At 41.4% G+C, this 19,535-nt stretch overlaps 1 protein-coding gene across 6 annotated transcripts in view; it reads right to left on the bottom strand.

Annotated features, from left to right (window-relative positions):
* agrn (agrin) overlaps positions 1–19,535 on the bottom strand; it is a 257,582-nt gene that overhangs the window by 26,304 nt on the left and 211,743 nt on the right. For all 6 annotated transcript variants that reach the window (XM_042004268.1, XM_042004269.1, XM_042004270.1 and 3 more), the window contains 9 exons: positions 17,730–17,854; positions 17,505–17,610; positions 13,128–13,487; positions 10,889–11,014; positions 7,008–7,135; positions 4,018–4,132; positions 2,990–3,109; positions 2,460–2,846; positions 841–1,033 (listed from right to left, as the gene is read on the bottom strand). In XM_042004268.1, the coding sequence (XP_041860202.1) occupies positions 841–1,033; positions 2,460–2,846; positions 2,990–3,109; positions 4,018–4,132; positions 7,008–7,135; positions 10,889–11,014; positions 13,128–13,487; positions 17,505–17,610; positions 17,730–17,854 (1,660 nt within the window). The remainder of the gene's footprint in view (positions 1–840; positions 1,034–2,459; positions 2,847–2,989; positions 3,110–4,017; positions 4,133–7,007; positions 7,136–10,888; positions 11,015–13,127; positions 13,488–17,504; positions 17,611–17,729; positions 17,855–19,535) is intronic.

Below are 19,535 nucleotides of genomic sequence, written 5' to 3'. Positions count from 1 at the left end.
ACATCTAGGATGAAAAGGAGGAGCAAAATAGAAGGAGAAATTAGGAACTATTGCTTCCCTGGATCATTATAAGTAACTTATGATCACTGGCAGACTAAATAGATGAGCTTGGAGTGCTGAGGCACAAGGGGAATATCAGAAATCCAGTATTATGTGTCTCATTGAGACATGGCAGATCAGATTTTGCCAAGCTACAAGCACACAACCTCGATGCATTAATGGAGATCCCTAGAGATTTCAACCACACCTCTCTTCGTGCCACACTTTCACTTTCTAACGGTTATTTAGCCATTTATATGTGTAGTCATTTTCCCTGCAACAATATAATTTATGTACAAGTACAGACCTAAATTTATCTGTTGTTTCAGTATCATTGCTGCCATTTATGAATATGACCACCACAACTGTAAATCCAATCCTGCGTTTATATGTTTAAAATTGGATGATGTACCCATTTCAGATCATTTGTATATCTTCACCATCTCTGAACATAATTATGTGAGCAGCTTCCTTGCTAGTTTAATTATCTTTCTGATTGCATGCCTTCATGACTTTAACCTGCAATATGTCCAGAAGCCTCCACATCTTTATTTATTTTCTGGCACTGTGGTTTTCTACATGTTTACTTGCTCTAATTATTTGCCTCATTATCTTTAGTGCTGTCTATTTGTTTTGTTCTTATTTACATCCTCTCCCAGCTGCTGCTGCAATGACCCTGTTTCCTCATGGAAATCATTAATGATTCATCGCATTCTGTGATAAGGCGATAGAAAGGATAAAACCACCTATTAAATTTAAATTAAATTTAATCTAGCAAAAGCAGCAGAATCAATAACTCACCTGAGCTCCACCCTGCCCTTGACCAGAGCCAGAGAGATGAAGTCCTTCTTATTCAGCTGGCCGTTGTAGAGCAGGAGGCCGGTCATCTCAGAAGCTCTGAACTCCATGGCAATGCGGACCGTGTGGTATGCACTCATTGTTGGGAAGGCCAAGTAGGACTCGCCTCCAAATGATGGGATGAAGTACTTGATCACTGTGGAAGAATGAAGACAATAAGCCAGTCCTGTCATTACTCCGTGCTTTGCTCTATCTCCTTCTAACAGAAGTTTAATGTGCATAATTAACTCTGAGTGGTGGCGATGAGTCACTGCTTCTTGACAGAAAAATAAGCTTGTCTATCAGTTTATTTTTGGACTGATGTTTTTCCAAACGCCTTTTTGAGTTCATCAGAAGGACAAGGTTGAGATGCAGGAGTTTTGTTTTTTTTTCTTTTCACCAACCAACTTAAGTCATCCACATTCACACATACATGAATTTAAATTTTTTTTATTTTAGCCACTTAAAAATATGATTACTAACTATTTTCTCCCCTGGGCTCCGTTTCTCTCTGTCCTTCTGTCTTTCTGTCCATCTCTCTGAGAGAAAAGGCAGCTGATGAGCTCCCTGTTTTCTAATGACTTGATTGATCTGGGGGAGGCTTTGTGTGTGTGTGTCTGTGTGTAGTTTGTGTCTAAGTGTGGGTGTACATCATTTCAGTTAGCCATTGCAACTCAAAGACACAAAGTGACTCTCAGCAGCTAATTCCCATCAAAGCAATTATCTCAAGATGCAGCTGTGTGAGGTCGCTACTTTTCCCCCAAAATCCCAAAGTCGGGTAAGTAGGAAGAAACTCAAGAAGTTACTTGATTCAAGATTCTCTTTGCAAAGGGTATTAGATTCTTTGTTACATTTGGTTGACGGTGGTTGGATACTTCCAAAGGCTGAACGTGTCTGAAATGCTAGAAATGAGGTTTAGTGGAGCCAACGCGGTAGAGAAGCTACGTCTGACTCAATCATAATTCACCAATGTGTTCTTGTGTAAAAAAAACAAAAACAAAAACCTGACATTCAGTTCAGGGCTCTGACTGCTGCTAAGTCATTGAGCTTTATATCACCCAATAAATCCACATCTGTAACCACTTATCATTTCATTTACATAATCCAGCCCTTACTAAAAGTCATTACTCCCACTGCTATTTAAAGTGTCACCTTGCTCTCACTTCTATTACTAAAAAACCATAATGACAGGAAATTCCTTTTCCTTTGAAATTAAATAATAAATAAAAAATTTCTTTGATGTTTGACTTTATAATAATGGTTTGCTTGTCTACTTTTTAAATACATTAAGGCACTGAAGGATGTGGTTTGTAGTGATTACAAAACCGCTTAAACACACAAATGGTACAATGGAAAGCAGAATGCTTTAAACCCTGTTAGCTGATGAAAAATCCCTGTAATATTAGCCTTTGGTGAGTTCTTTGAACTTGCTACTTGCAATAGTATGAAACTACAGGAAAAGTCATATCCAGCTATTTTTTATAAGTTGACTTTAAAGGGAGGTCAGATTTTAAAATGTTTAGATTAAGAGATATAATGAAAAAGGGTAAGAAAATAGTCCCAAATCCAGCTGTATGACTTACCTTTCTCACACACCGACCCTCCTCGGCCAGCGGGGCACTTGCAGCGGAAATCATTGCCTTCATCTTCACAGGTCCCCCCGTGGAGACAAGGGTGAGAATCACAGGGCTTTTGTGTCTTGTGATATATCCTTGCTTTCGCATGAGGGGTAATAGTGGATGGCGGTAGAGTCGTCATGGCTGCAGCGGTGGTGGAGATTGGTGTTGTAACCGGAGCTACAGTGGTGGTTGTACGTCGGCTGTTGAAAGGCCTGCGGGTAGTGCCTGGCGGGCGACGAGTGATGTAAGGAGAGGTTAGCGGAGGCCTGGTTGTGGTGATGGGAGCGGGTGTGGTGGCTGCTGCTGCTGTGGTGGTGGTAGTCGTGGTGAAGATGGGGACGGCAGACACGCCTGACAAGTAAAGGAAAAATAGCTTAAGGTTCTGAGATTTTCTATTTAACAACCTTTGATAAAGCACCTCATAAATAACTTAGTAAAATCCTCTTTTATTTTATTAATCCTTACACACTCTTGTTAAGTCCACAGTATATTACCATCATCGCTGAAGACTATATTCTCATTTTCGGGCTTCCTCACAGAGATGCTGGTGTCTTTGGAGGCCTTTAACTGTTTCAGCAGGGCTCCCATGATGTCCTCCGCTCTGTATCTTGTATCTACAATAAATGAGAGATACAACCACTCAGGACAAGGCCTCTCAGGAACACTGTGAAGCAAATACAGGACTCAAGCTTCTTTAATGGTACGATGAATATATCAGACAGCTCTGTGTATGGCAGGTGGAGGGTCTCCATGGACCACTTGTCCTCTAACTGTCGCTTGTCCGACTTTTTTCCAGATGAATCGCTCTCATAATATTCACAGCAGATGTTTGTTTTACAGGCCATGGAGGAGCGCTACATAACAGCATCTATCGCCCCATGCGAAGGGTACGAAGGACACTAAATGATGCTCATAAAAAAGATAAAAGGGACGAAGGATAGAGCAGGCTTTGGATTTGTGTGAAACAAAAGGAAAGTTAAAGACAAATGATGGTGAAATTTTCTGATTATCTGATTTCTGATTATTTAAAGCTTGGATGAGCTGAAATAAAAATTAGAACTTTCCAAGAGTACACGCATCTAGAAAACTTGTAAGTTGATAAGTTAAGAAATATGTTACAGTTCATGCAACAAGAGGCATAAACACATTATGACCACTGATGCTGGATGCCACCTGCCGTGTGCATCACTTACAGTGACTGCATGTAGGAGCAATTTCACTGATATGCAAAAGTGCTTTGAGGACTAATGTTAAATAGGCCGCGGTGAAATCAATTCAGTAACAAGTTTTGATAAATCAGTGTGGAATATTAAATAAACATACACAGTTTTGTGCGTCTGTCGAAGTGGTAAAAACATGACAACTAATCTGTGATGAGCCAAGTCATCCAGGACAGACATAGATTTTAATTGGCTGAGAAATAAAAAGTACTTTGATGACAAAATGCCTGCATTTTTATTTTTAATCTGTTTATGGTTGACAGCTTTTTTTTTTTTTTTTTTTAGCTCTACTGATCTCCTACCTGGTCTGAAGTGGGCATCCACAACGGCCAGGATGGAGTTGCTGGGTGCCAGGTTGCGGACGCGAACGCTCATGAAGTCTTTGTGCACCTGCGACTTCCTGAACAGCTCATTGAGCTGAAAATGAGAGGGAAGGAGTGGGAGGAGAGAACGGACAGAGACAACAGATGATAAATAAGGGTGGTAATGAGCTCCACGCTTTCATTTTACAAAGCTGTACACTATCTCCAAGGAAGAAAGACTGCCGCTCAAATTAGTTTGCAGAGAAGGAGGCCGCTGGATGTGTCGGCACAAATCGACATTTAGCCGGCTGCCGTGGCATTAATTTCATGAACAAGTTTTCCGGAGCAGCTAAGATAAATGTCATGCTACCCCGACATTCTGATTGGCTTTGCAATGGCACTGCTTTGTGTGTGATGTAACAGCCTGAAGACTCCACAAGGATGTTTTTTTAAGCTGATCCTGAAACTGAGGTCCTTGGCATAGAATCTGCACCAGTGTTTTGAGTTAAAATTGGGCCATTTTCATCCTAGAGCTTGAATAACTTACACTTACTAAGGTTTTGTAGTTCTGTCCTTGTCAGCGTTTGGTTGTGGAGTAATCACATTCACACAGTCTAGGAAAACAAAAATCTACTCAATCTTTTTCAATTGAGCTGCTGGTTAAAATCATAACTCAAGTGGGTTATTTCTCTTTCATACAAAGAGGCTCCGACACACTACACACAGATTTTACTAAAGCCGGTCATCATTTACAAAAGGATTTTATACAAATTCTGTCTATTATAACATATTTTTCTTTAAAGGCACATATTCAGACAGAAAGTCTTAATGGTTTTGTTCATGCTTTCAGCATAGTGTCAATTATGGTGTTTTCAGCTAGAAAACAGATTTAATTCAAAGTCCTTTACACAACATACCATCTTATTCTTTACACTGACATGTAAAGGATCAGTGGGTCTTAAAGACACACTAATAAATAAAATCCATTATTTATTTTTATCTCTGTCATTTACAAAGACACACACAAGTGAGCATAACAAGGGAAATGTGAGGCTTCAATCTTGCCCAAAGACACTTGAACTGAAGAAACCTGGGACTGAACCTTCTCTTTAAGGATGACGCTCCATCTTCTGTGGTGAGAGAAAAAAAAAAGAGACCCTGCTGATTTAGTCAATGAAGCTGATGATTCAAGACATTTTGTTGAGCTTGAGTATTCAGCACATTAAAGATTATTTCCTTCATTTACTAAATGGCTCTGATTTGTGGACTGAAGTGTGACAGAAAAGTAGGAAGTAAAATCCTCCAAAGCTGGATTAGGAATGAAAGTCACGGTGGACAAACTCTACTGTGGATACACTCATCTTTCTTTTCTTTTTTCTTTTTGATCATGTGCTTTAATTTATCTAATACTGTCAAAGAAATATACTTCAGTTGGATTCTCTTTAACCGCATCCAGCCTACTCCCTGACTGCGAGTATACGCAGTGTGTGAAAGTCCAATAAGTGCAAGTACAGTATGTGCTTGGTGTTTGTGCTGGAAGATGAAGAGAGGGTTGGTTGCTGTCAAGTAGCACACCAGGCTTCAAGAGACCCACAGGCTGAGAGCGTTAACGAGCACGCTCACGCAAATCGCTGTGAGGTAGAAGATTAGGTCCCAGTGGGGGTTAGTGACACTGATTTAACAGCTGGTACATGTGTTCTGTGTACACACATATACATTCACACACACACAAGTTCTCATTTCATCAGAGCAGCGAGGCTCTCGCTTGTCAATAGAGACATTTGTTCAAAGGTCTGAGATCCACAGAGAAAACAGACTGTGGAAAAAGTCAACGGCACAGTCCAAACTGTGATTACGGTGCAGGTCTTGTGCCTGCTTGGTTTCAGCTTGCTAACTGCTAATGCCAACTTCATCGTCCAATTTTACAGGATATTCACTACAAGATTTCTTTCACTTTCTTAAGATTTTGATTTTGTAGTCTCATCAAGCTTGAAGAGCATCTTTCAAAGCTAAGTAGGCTACAATCTGTGAACATTCTTAATCAGTCGTATATGAAAAGAAGAAAGAAAGAAAAAAAACCAAAGCAATGGACCACAGTTCTGTGAAAAGCCATATTTTCTTCTGATGCGCCTACCTAAGCATTCAATTGCTGTACATGATCCTTTTTACAGATCACCTAATATAACAGATTGCCAATATGCCCCTCTTTTATTAAAAATCAAATATCAGCCTGGGCATGTTGTCTTTCTGAGATGTGATGTATGTTCCCTGACTGCAGCCAGCAAATGTGTTTTTTTTATCATTGTTATTTTTCTATCAGACGTCTGACCAGAGAAATCACTTCAGCTCAGTGTGACAGAATATTACTCAGCAGCTTCAGAGGTGTCGGGTGTGTAAAGTGTGCTGCGATACCTGCCTGAATGAGCCAAAAGAATTTGATTAACCTGACTCTCCGTGGGGAGTTTTGTTGCGTCACAATGCCTTGAATGTTGTCGGAGAAGCTTCTGTATTCCTGACAAGAATATTCTGGGAAAAATGAAAAAATTTGCAGCAAGACTTGTTCCCCTGCAGCTACTCACTGTAGCGACAGCTTTCACTTGAGTCGGTTGTCAGCTGGACATTTGAGGGCAGTAGAACAAGTCGGAAACGGGGCATATTGAATTTAATTATTTATTTTATCAATCTCCAAAACCTGTCATCTTGTGTGTCACCTGATGAATGCAACTCAGGAATTTATTGTTAAAAATAACCATGAGCTGCAGTTGGAAATGGTACTCATGAAGTCTGAAATGATAAAAGCTAAATTCTAAGAGGCTTTTTGGAGCCGGGGGGACCTGCAGAGATTACAGCAACTTTCTCATTACACAGTCATTTGATCTACTGGTAATATAAACAATATAATTTTGCAATTTTATAAATTGAAAGCTTGCAGAAGAAACAAGAAGGAGGCAAGTAGAAAGCTTTAGCTAAGAGATGTCAAAACATCTTACAGCGTTCTCTATGCTGCGTGCTGTCTCTCCAAACAGCTCAGACTTGGGGTCCTCCATCTCTGGGGTGTAGAACATCTCCTGTCCTTCCACCTGGTCCAGATGCAGGGAACCAGTGAACTTCATGGTGGCTAAAAAAAGATACAAGGTAAAGAAAGATGATGTGATACTGAAGCTGTGCAGCAGCTTAAACCCTCTTCTTCGATCACTCAGTTCCCTCCGCCTTCACATAGTGCTCTTTTTGGGATAGTGCCAGGTTTGGGTTAGTGATGAATTGTGTGTTTGTGTGTGTCTGAAGGGGGAAGTTAGTGAGTGTGTTGCTGATTGTACAGGGAGGGTGGGGGAGGTTATAACAGGCTGCGTTTGGCTGTTGAAGGTGAAGGTTGTGATGGTGGAAGAGGTGAAAGAGTGAAATATGAGAGAAGGAAAAAAACAAGGGGAAGGTGGGAAATGGCCCAGTTTTACCAGATCGAGTCTCGTCCCAAAAGCCGGCCGTGGCATGGAGGGCTGGGTAAGAAGACAACAAGTTAGAATGACAAACAAATGTATAAGGAAAACCATAGCACACACACATTAAAGAGAAAATAGCCTCTAGACACTCTGAAAAGTGTCTTATCCCATAAAGAGAGAGCCTCCCTGTGCAACCTTGGGGGGTTAAGTTGTCCAACATTTATCAACTCTCTATATGGTTTCTTCAAACTGCTGCCACTGAAAAGAGGGTTTGAAATAAAGCTGAGAGTCAAGGGGGATTTGTGTCTGTGTGTGTGTGTCTGTTGGTGGAGAAGAGAGCAGCGTGCAAGGCGCTGATGCCGGGCTTCCACGCCGCTCGTAATCAGCAGAACAAATTGCCCAAATCAATCATGGCCGCCCCTGCCTGAGCAACGGCAGTGGGAAAGGGAAGAGCACTTGTATGATTATCGTGAGAGATAGTCGTAATTGTCTCCTTAATGCGGCCAGACCGATGACTGACACAGCCTGGTTAAAATTGCATGAAAAGGACAGCAGACACTACCAGTGCACACACACGCACACACACACACACCACCTCTGTCGTGTCCCCTCGGTCCCCGCTTGTCTTTACAGTATTTTCACGGGCAGCACACGTCGATTCATTTGTGACTGTGGCCATAAAATACAAGCAAATGGCCGCGCTTTGGCTGCTAGAAGGAAGGTAAAGAAAGCAAAGGGACAGCGAGTGAAATCGAACTTTTAATCTGGATGGCAGACAAACATCAGAGGGGGCGATTTTCCAGCTCACTGCCATGACGGATGTAAAGAGAGGGAGTGGAAAGGAGTGATAAAAGTAGGGACAGAGCTATTTGACTATCAGATTCTAGTGAACTGTAAAATGAAATAGATTTGTCAGACTTCCCTGAGCATATGGAAGAGTTTACAGTATCTGGAACTTAGTGTGCTATTAAGTTTAACATGAGTATTTGCTGGACATCATCATTTATGTCATATGAATGTAAATTGCCTTGTTTAAATGTAACACATGGACCTGTAGTGATTTTTAGAAGTATCCAGTTACAGTATCCAGGCAAATAAAACCAAAACTATGACTACCAGTTCTGCTTACCCAGCCTGTACTGAACCTAATCTCCAAAGTCCAGATCTACTCGAGAAGCTTTACAGCACACACACACACACACACACACACACACACACACACAATAATTATTTCACAGATCTGAAGTGTGTGAATGTGTGCATGAAACTTCCTCGTCTGATGTCTCAATAAAACATGGGACAATGAACAATTAGTCTTTTTGTTCTGCAACACATGTCAATAAACTGGAGGGTACGCCGAGAAGGCAGCCGATGCATAAGGGACGTGTCATTTCACATTTAATGAGCGGAAGATCGGCTGAGCCCTTCTCAGGAGAAAAAAAAAAAACGATCTGGCGTATTGATCAGCCAATCGCACTGCCTGCTTTTATTGGTAACACTTGAGCTGAATGAAGTATTGATCACTGGTGTGCTGTCATTGTTAGCTGTGATAAATATTTACTGTCTTTTGTTGATTTGTTATAACACTTGTGTCTCCTTGAGGTTGAATTTCAAGATTCAGAGTGGCAGAAGATTGTGGTCTCATGCCTTGAAATCGGGCTGCTGTTGTAGGCTGATGGTTTACTGGAAGGCTTGGGGATGTTCAACATGCCAGAAATACAACTCCACACACTAATTTGTGGCATCGGCTCTTTCAAGTCATGACCTAGAGCTCCCCTGGGAACCAGAGAGAAACCCTCTTTTCAGCATCAGTCAGACTACCACTTCTAGGACACACCAAGACTGAAGGAGGGAAGGGGAGAGAGAGAGAGAGAGAGAGAGCTAAAGAAGCAATGGGGAAAACGAAGCCCTTTATCTATATGAACTGAGTGTGGCAGAAAGCACTGATTGGTACAACAGCACTCATTGGCCTCTGGTTGTCTCTCGACTCTCCCTGTGCTCAGCTCCAGAGTGAAATGAACTGATGCAAGACTGGATTGAGATTGACTGGGCTGAAGGAGAACAACAGTGAGATATAACTCAAGAGGGAGCTATGGAGGAGTGGCACAGACAGATAAAGGAAAGAAGACATGTGTCTGTGAGCAGGATGAATCAAAGAAGAAAAGGATAGCGAGTGAAAAAAGAAAGAAAAAGTCACAATGGTTATTTATAAATCAATAGGACAGTGGCCAAAAATGTATTGTCTTGTAAAACCAAACTTCATTTGCAGTAACAGTCTTAAGAAAAACTTAAGAACGTGAAACTAATTGGGGCTTTGTGAGCAGGACATGACACACTAGTGTGAGACAGACACATTCTCAATTCGTAAAATGTATTACAAATATCAGATTTCACGTTTCACTGTTTGTTTATTTCTTTTTTAATTTCCTGCCACCTGTCAATACCATCATTTACATATGAGGAAAGTGTTTCATAAAGGGACTGCTGCAGAAAAAACACCACCTGTTCTGGTTATGGAGGCAGATGGTATGCTACAAAATCACTCTTTCCAATGTAAACATAAAAACAGAAGAATATTGTGTTAATTTTTAATGTACCAAACAATGATGAAAACAGATAAGAAAAAAGTGTCTCTCAGCATTTGGGACAAACAGTCTCCCCCTTCTGGCAGTGGCAGTAATTACACAAACGCATGTACATGTTCATGAAATAAACACAAACTAATCCTTGTGCTGATGTGTGCTTAATTTTTTACATTTTAACTGTATTTTTTCTGGTTTTCCTTTCCATTTGGAGAATAAGAAATTTTACTGCAATGGTCTTGCCATGCCATACAGATACTATGGCATCCTTTAGCTTTACTATAGGCTCAACTCTTTTGTCAGATTAGTATCTCTCTTTTTATTATCTCTCTCCTCCATCCTTCTGCTCCTTTCCTTAATTCCTAAAATGCATCCTAAGGAAAGAAGTAATAATAAAATACAATGGTAAAATGATGCATTTACATGTTACATTCAATTGGTTTTGGTATAAAATGTCAGTTTTAAAGCAACAAAGTCATTTAATCAAACTGCAATTTAAAATTTAATACCAGTGCAGGTGCACATCATCATCACCATCTAAAGCATAGGTGGGAACCTCTGCAAGTTTTCAATGTTTCCCTGCTCCAACACACCTGATTCAAATCAAATGGATCTAACAAGTTATGCACAGTTGTTCATTGATTTGAATCATTTGAATGTTGGAGCAGGGAAACATCAAAAACTTACAGGCCAAGGGCTAAAATCCCTCACTGCTGCTAAACCCTAAAAACATGAGTCACCTTAAGAACCAGCCAGCAACAGACAGCAGATAAAGTCACAGAGGAGGACCAACAGGAGTACATTTGAGCAATGGGGTAAAGAAAGTGTTTCAAAAGGGACAAATTGACTTACAGGGGCAGTTGGCGCCCTCTGGGGTGCTGGACGGTGTCTTGCCATCAGGACAGCAGCCGAATTCTGTGTTGTCACAGGATGACTTGTCCTCAGCTGTGGGTATAGTGGTACTTGTCACTGTTGGACCTGTGGGTGATACATAGTTTCTCTTAACAATTCATGAACCATCAGAAAATTCAGAAATTCAAACCAGCTTATCTCCAAAACCCAGAAGGGAAGTATGACCTTAAACTTTTAGACCCCAGAGACAGGTAGTATGTCTAAGGTGAAACCTATGTATTTCTTTGATTTTTCTCAGCTCTTTCCTGCTTCTACAAGTGTTTCTGTGTTTTCAGTTTGCTAAATAGTGGCTGAATGCAATAAGAGGCATCTGTCAGGGATGATTATATAGCATTTTCATGGGGGCTGATTTTACAGTTGGAACTCATTTTGTCAGGCAGAGGACACTTAATAGGCACTGTTGCCAGTCATGTCACACACAGAGCACTGTAAATGAAAGGAGGAAGGGGGGGTTGTGATAACAGGTCACTGCTGACTGGCTGACAGTCACCCCAATCTGTCCCAGAAGGGAAAAAAATACATACAGTCGTGTTTGTGTTACTATCATAGTATATCTGGCAATCGTGGGACATAAAAGCCATAAAAGTGGCTGGGGTTTCTCTATCTGAGAAATGAGTGTAACAGCAGCAAGTAGTCCTCCTCTGTAATGATGGTGCTAGTGGAAGAAGACGGGGGGGGGTGGAGTTTATGGCCGCACAGAGATTAGAAATAATCGCAGAGGCAAAGAGCTAGCGGCTAAACAAGTCGTAAAGACGTCAGAGGCCATGGACGTCCTGCTCAAGGACTCGGGGGCAAGGGATGTGAGAGGAGGAGGGAGTTTATTGGGCATCTGTTGGCGTGTGGTCTGCAGATTTACAGATGCTGGATTGAAGAGGGGGCACTAGTGGGGGGAAAAGGGGCAGCGCAAAACAGTGAGGAGACTCCAGTGGGAATCATGGGGGCTGTAAAATATATACACGTGTGCACATACATAGATAAGTGCAGATTTCAGTAGAGCGCAAATACAAAAAAATGAGTAAATATGGCCTTCTGACCTACTAACATTTATATACTCAGTGATATGCACAATTTGAATTGGGAAAATTCTGTGACATGAGGAAGGAAGAAAGAAAACATACACACACACACATCTACAAATAAACTTTATATGCTCTCGCTCTGCACGCACAGAACAATGTGTGTTAATACTTTAGTGTGCACACTCAATGTAAAAAGAAAAAAAAGGCTTGCGCAAACATTTGTTCACATTCACTGTCAAATACACACAGACAGACAGAGACAGAGGGTCTCCTTTGCAGACAGGCTACATGCTCCTCACGTCACAGAGCACTCTGGTCAGCCTCTGACAGGAATAAATCTAAAACTTGGAGAGAAGCAGCAAGCAAGGAGGAGGGGGTGGAGGAAGAGCTAAGGAGGAGCACATTGGGCTATGCTGTTCCATCAGTCCTATCCTGTCACTGCAAGCTGTCAGGTGAGGTAGATGGATGGATGGAAAGCAACATCAAAAAAAAGAAGGTCTGACTGAAAAGTCTCAGTCAACCCCTTGTTGTCCACGCGGAAGCCCAGGAACCGGAGCAGGCTGTCACAGTCAGGAGGGCATGTCAGGAAAGATTTGAGAGTAGTCATGTGACAAGGTATATGCTGTCTCCACACACACTCGCACCTCAACCTTCCCAGTCACATCAGCCTGTCAAGTCAAGCTCCAGAGATCGCCAGATGCGGGCCAACAGTTTCATCTATCTGGCCTGCCGAGTGTATTTTACAGAGCCTGGATTTGTTTTGCGAGCTGCTGAAAGCTGGAGTATTGGTGGAATGGGAGAAAAAAAGCATGGGTGATGTAGCAACAGTGAACCATGCAAATACATCCTTTTCTGTCTGAAATTGAGATATACATCTTACACAAGTGGAAATGACACTGACAGCATATTTTTACAAAGACTTCGCTCCCTTTTCCTGTTTGACTTTGATGTTTGTCACCTCAAAATCAATTTGCATACAAATAGCGAGGCATGTGCCTATTTTTTGTCACTGATTAACAGATGATGCAATGAGTGTGTTATGAATGTGTCAGCTAAGGATATGCTATGAATTTTTGTCCAACCCTTCTTGAAAAAAAAAAACCCCTCCCACATACCCCTCAAAGCTTTATGGGTAATGAAGTGAAAGAGCAGGAATTTACCGACAGGCTCATCTGCCCGACTGGACTCTGTTTGGATGCCACTACCCGAACCATCTTCTTCGGTTGAGTCATCCCCGCTCGGTTCCCCGCTGCCTGAGCCCTCGAAGGTGGTAACAGAGGGCGCATGAGCTCTGAGGGAAGGGTAGCTGATAGTGGCAGCTGGAGTTGGCTGGATGGAGAGGGTGAAAAAGGCGGTGGTGGTCGGAGGCTCCTCCATGATCTCTGATTTTTCTGTCATCGGAGGTGGAATGGCCCACACATTGTTAGGGTGGAAGGAGGCGGCGGTGGTGATGGTGGTATCTGCAACGGTGGTGGCAGGGGGGTTGGGGGTGGGTCGGTCTGCCGGTTCAGAGATGGAGTCTGGTGGAGGGAAGGGGAGGAAGCAATGGATGAATGACTGAGCAAAGATGGAAATGCTTGACTTTGTTTCACCTGATTAAAATGCAGCCAAAAAGAAGATAAAATGAAACCTCACTAACCAACAAAGCATAACAAAGCCACAGAATGATTATTACAACTTACAACTGACAATCAGTGTTTACATTTGAATTTTCTGGATGATTACGAACCTCTTAATTGTCTCACCCAACTCAATGATGCTCAACAATCTCATTTTGAAATTTACGTTAAAGGTAGCAAACATATGCAGTCTCCTGTTTGTAAAAACAACCTCTTATTAAAAAAAAACTTGCAATGCATGAGATGTTTAGTGTCTTCAACAAACCTAAGTGAATATGAAATATGGCAGTAGATGACAAGTGTATGCACTGCAATGTTCTGATGAGTTCTGTTTCCCCAACAGAATTCAACTAGTCCAGTTAGCATAAGCGCATTGTGTGCATTGCACTTGCACTTGTGTAGGTCCACATATGGCATGCATTTTCAGCACACATATGCATGTTTGTATGTCGGGTGCTTGCTGTTCCCAACCCTATGAATTATATATCCATATTCAAATGCTGCCCTGCAGTAGCAAAGCTTTAATCACCAACAGCCAGTGCCGCCGGTGATGAATGATTGATAGAAACGGGGCAAAAAGAGCCAGCTTTACCCTGGCTTCAAAGAAGGCAGACTGCTGCTTGCACAGAGCGTGAGCATCAGTCAACGCCACCACAAACACACAAACACAGCTGTCAACAGATGCACACAAACAAATGCACACACACACACACACACAGCCAAAATATGACTCCAAATGAGGGAAGGGGAAGAGCCTTTGTGCAAAGAGACCTTTCATTAACAATGCAAAAAGCTCCGGTGCAAAAGGACAAACTGTCTGCGATGAAAGAACGATAAATAGGACAAAAACTCCTGAGGGGGACAAGTGAGCTGGCAGGGACATGCCCAGTAAGTGAGCACTTCAGATTTAGCTGGGAAAAGCACGGGTGACAATATTGTTATTTTTTTTCCTTTATGTCTTCAAGTCTCACTAGTATAGATGTGTGTTGGTGAGAGGGTGAAATCACCATAGATTTGCACCTCATTAGGATTTACTTAACATTACAGTGTGTGTAAGACTTAATTACACTGCTATAATCACAGACTTGATCGGCAATTATTCACTGAGGTGTGAAATGCGATACCTATTGAGACAGCAGAATGCCTGGGAGACACACAGGGAGTCAGCTTAAAGCTCGGCAGATATTTGTATGTGGAGAGATATGGAGTGGAGTGCAAAGAGCAGTGATGTTATCACCAAGAATGGTGGCACGCATTGGCTTTCTCCTCGGCTACACCTGTCAGTCAGGTGCCAAGCTTAGCGTCAAGCAGCTCCCTCTGTGGAAAGTGTGTTTGGGGTCTGTGTGCATATCTCAAGGAGCAAACACTGTGACATAGGATAAGGAAAAGAAAAGTGCACATGTTTGAAGGAGCAAAAAGGACTGGCAGCAAAAATCTATTCAGCTGATGCTTCTCTAAATCAGATTTAACAGTCCATTTGCCTGTTTTTCTCCCTGCTTTCTCTCCTCTCAGAAGAACAATGGACAGTAACATCACAGAGAGGGAAGAAAAATCATTGTCATCTTGGTTTGCTTCAGCCATGTGGTTATTGTTGAAAGGTGCTTATTAAGATTGTTTGTGGTGTCATCCACCCTCTGTGAGGAGGAAGAATCTGGATACAGTCCATTGTAGGGGAACGACAGGGGAACCACAAAGGCAAAAAGTAGGAGAAATGATCGGGTCAAACTGCTGAAAGGGTTATAATTCAGAGAGAGAAAAAAAACCCCAAAACAACTGGTTAACAAAGCAGCAACGGGAGAAAATGTCAAGACAAAGAGAATGAGCAATGAGAGAAAATCACAGGAGGATGGAGGAGAAATGTTGAAGTCAACAGAGCCTTGAAGAACACACATGCAGGCTGCCTGTGACATATGGTGGTGGTTGTTGCCAATTTGCCACAAACCTACAGGTGATAACACCATATGGGAGAGGCAGGTCATTGCCAACTTGGTGGCCATTTTCTCCAAGTGCCAGAATTTGCTCAACAGTACAAATGCCGTCCCTCTGGCGATAAGCTACGGTAGCTCTTTAAGTTCACGCTAGATTTCTCATGCAGCCCCTTCATCTTTTGCTGAGACAGCTAACAAGTCAGAAAAACTCCTCCCTCTAGTCTTGAGCTGCTTTCAGACTTCAGAGAAAGCTGGGCAACATCACAGTTAGCTGCAAGTTCTCTGTCATAAGCAGATTTCAGAGGTTTTTCCTGCCGGGTAATGATTTTTTTTTCTGTGTGGTAGACTGTGTTATAGTACAACAAACAAAAAATTGCAACAGATCAATGAAGTTAAGAAATATCAATATTCAGTCATTCATATAGGCCTGTGGCATAGCTTTCTTGTCAAAGCACATAGCAACTCAGTGTGCATTAGCACGCCGCAGCGCTGAGGATGGGCGTCTGGAAGCACTGCATGTAAACAGCGGGAAGGAGAGCAGGCAAGGCTTCAGCGTGGTGAGGGGTGGAGGCAGAGCAAATGCTAATTCGCACCCAGCCACACGTGAAATGAGCTCGAGATCTAACCCCCGAGCTGACAGCAGCATCGACGCAGCTACCCGCCATGCGACCGCATCCGGGAGAAGAAATTAAAAGATCCTCTGTGGCTGTCGGTGGGCCCGAGCGCTCGCTTGTCTGTTCCTCCCCTGAGGGTTTGATAAAAAGTCCACTGTTAGGCATCTTTTTGCCTTCTGTGTGCAGCAATGCTAGGTGAGAGATTACACATAACCCACATCTCTATTGCCAGGCAACAGCGGAATCTGAAACCAGACTAGATTTTAGCTCATTTTGCTGGTAACCCACCCACAGCACTGAATATGTAATTACCAGATGTTCTGGGACTTATTAAAGCCTTGTCGATCTCTGGCTGAGAATATTTTTCTTTTTTTTTTTTATCTGTGTACCTACAACTATAATCCAATGCAGGCCATTTCCTAATTGGGTCTCCCAGAATCCACTCAAGGGAGAAGGAAGAAAAAGAGTCATGTCTCTGTGTTTGGCCACTTGATCTGAGCCCGCTAAGCGATGAGGTGAATGAACATTTTTCCACCCACAAATGTTGGACACCTGGTTGTGGCTCATGGCCACAACTGCACAGCTGGCACTCCTCTTTCCCACTGCGCCCGCCGGCATCTTAGCTAGAATCCTGTTGTGTTGCAAGCTGGCAGTCAGTGCGACAACTTCACTCTACATGAAAGCTGCGGCCTTGGCATGTGTCCCAGCACCCATTACACCGATCCAAACAACGTCCATCAGCATCTGGACCAAGGGGAAGGAGTTGCACCTTTTCCCTTGTACACATGTTCTCTACATATGCAATCATACTCCAACAGCATCCTGCTCCTGGCAACATGAAGCTGCAAAGGGACTAACACATTACCCAACAGGAGGGTTTAAAGATGAAGCCAAATCCCAACAGAGGGGTGAAAAAGAGAGGAGGAAGTGTCATTGCTATATCTTGGAGATTGAAAGGTTCAGACTGTAATTTTCTTTAAATGGTTTTTAAAATGCAAAAAAAAAAAAAAAAGAAAAGAAAAAAAAAAAGAAAAGAAAAGAAAAAAGAAGAAGTCTTTTTTTTTTCTTACTCTACCCTCCAGTCTGCTGCTTGATTTTTTTTCACAGTTGGCAGTTCACAACTAAGGAGGGGGGAGAGTTACGTGTTTTACATCTATGATGTATTAAATGTACACTTTAGAGTTCTTGGATTTTCTAGTATGTGCAGTCACTTTCGAATTTATGATTCTGTAGTTTTACTTTCTAAAAAATGAGGAGAAACCGCAGGAAGGGAATAATTTGAGGCCAGCAGCACTGCTCATTACCTTTTGACCGAGACTGACAACATTTGGCCAACAGCACGATGCATGATGTATGGCGGCTTCAACGGGGCTCACCTGTGCACTGTCCAGAGTGTTGCACCGTAACGTCTTTGTCTTGCCTGCAGGCTATGGTCCTCAGCTGGCACTGGTCGGCATAGGTCACCCCATCTGAGCCACACACCTGTTCCACAGTGACAGAGATGGAGCGGTAGGAAATAGTAACACATGTTAACTTCCCACAGACTACTGAGACAAGGTGCTTTTGTTTACATCGTTTATTTTTGGAGTTTCAAAACCCACCTTAGTTTTATTTTTTAAATGGCAGTCAGGTGAAGGGCACTCACAGTGGGCTTGCCCTCTCACTTCAATGCAAGTAGCTCCATAATTGCACACCAACTCTTCGCATGATTTTGGTGCTTCAGGTCCTGTGGAAGAATTGGTTTGCATTGTTACTCATTCTGTAAAGCCCCATAATCACATAGTTTAGAATAGAGGAGAGCGGCCTTATGAATGTGGCACCAGTTTGAAAATGAGGAGCTAAATTACCAGCGGTGATCTCAAACAAATCCAATTCATTTTTGATTACTTTTAAAAAGTAGGCAAAGCTTCTGCCTGTTCAACATCCATTACTTTCATTGCTTAAAAATTGTAATGAAGTATGACAGAATATGAAGTGTAGGATTTGATTTAGCGTGTTGATACTTCTGTACCTTTATAATGATTTGGAGAATTTTTTTAATCCAATCTCAAGTATTGGATCAGTTGGATCTCAATCATGATCTCTGATGTTTTATGTCAGCCAGGCCTTTCCATAAGGTAATTAGCATAGAGCTAATTGACATGTTAGTGAAGAGAGGCATCTGCTTCTGTGGATTAATCTATGCATCCAGCAGTCACACAGAATGTATTTCTATTACATAAATATAATAATTGCAACTATTAATGAATCTATCCAAGTAGGCTCTTCGATGCTTGTCAGACCATGCTGTCATCAATGTCAAGGAACAAAATGCTGCCTTCCTGTTCTATATTGAACAATTAAAATACAATTAAAATAAAATAAAAATACATGAATGCACGTTTTATTATATTTTACTATTGTGGTTTACATGTCCCAGTTTTACTTCTACTGTGTTACACCGAGTGTAATAAAGTTTTTAAAGCAAAAGCATCATTTACCTAGTTTACACTGTAAATTTGCATTTATTTATTCTTCTAAACATTTAAACATTCTAAACTTTATGAGGCACTGTGTGGAATTGTTACAGCATTTCTTTAAATATATATTTTATTTGTTCAAATTTTTTACATAAAGTGGATGTACAAGAAGAAATGCATGGCTATTTTTAATTAATAAGGGAATAATATGAATAAAGGTTGTCCTTAGTGTAATGCAGAGCTACTGCAGTCTCAATGTAAACATGGCTCTGATACTAACTGTTGAAAATGTTTAAAAAATGATCACCTAATTTTGTATGTATGGAGTAAATTGCTAATAGCTAAAAAACCTATAACAATATTAGTATTTGCTAATAGCTAAAAAGCTAAAACATTTTGAACAAGAACTGAGGAAAAAGCAATAACGAAACTATACGAAGCAACAATATGAAATCATTATTTGGCTAATAGAAAATAAACATTGTAGCTTGTTTTTTATCTTGATTGACTGAAAGTTTTCATTTGCACATAAGACAAATAAAAACAAAACAAAACAGGAAACAAAATGAATATATAAAAGAAGGAAAAGTAAAAAAAAGTCTTTTAACTGCGTCATATGTATTAATTTGCACTTTTGATTTGAAGTTAATATTTTAAATAAATTAAACTAGAAAAACTACAGAAATAGATTTTTTATTTTTAATTTTTATATTTAATTTGTTGATTACTTGACCCGGAAGTAGCTGTGTCCTGCTTTCTGCGTTGACCATGTGGTGATATAATATTGCATGGGCTCAGCATGGCAGTGCCGTGGTTCTCAAACTTTTTGAAGCACGACCCCCAAGATAACATACAACGGTGTTCAATAGGTTTCTCATATTCTTCCATCACGCTTTGGTCTCAATCAGCCGTCATATAGATCATAGATTAACTGATTATTTCCTCTTG

The sequence above is a fragment of the Melanotaenia boesemani genome, chromosome 13, assembly GCF_017639745.1.
Source record: "Melanotaenia boesemani isolate fMelBoe1 chromosome 13, fMelBoe1.pri, whole genome shotgun sequence".
In the NCBI taxonomy this organism is placed as follows: Eukaryota; Metazoa; Chordata; class Actinopteri; order Atheriniformes; family Melanotaeniidae; genus Melanotaenia; species Melanotaenia boesemani.
This window is presented reverse-complemented; position numbering and strand designations above follow the sequence as displayed.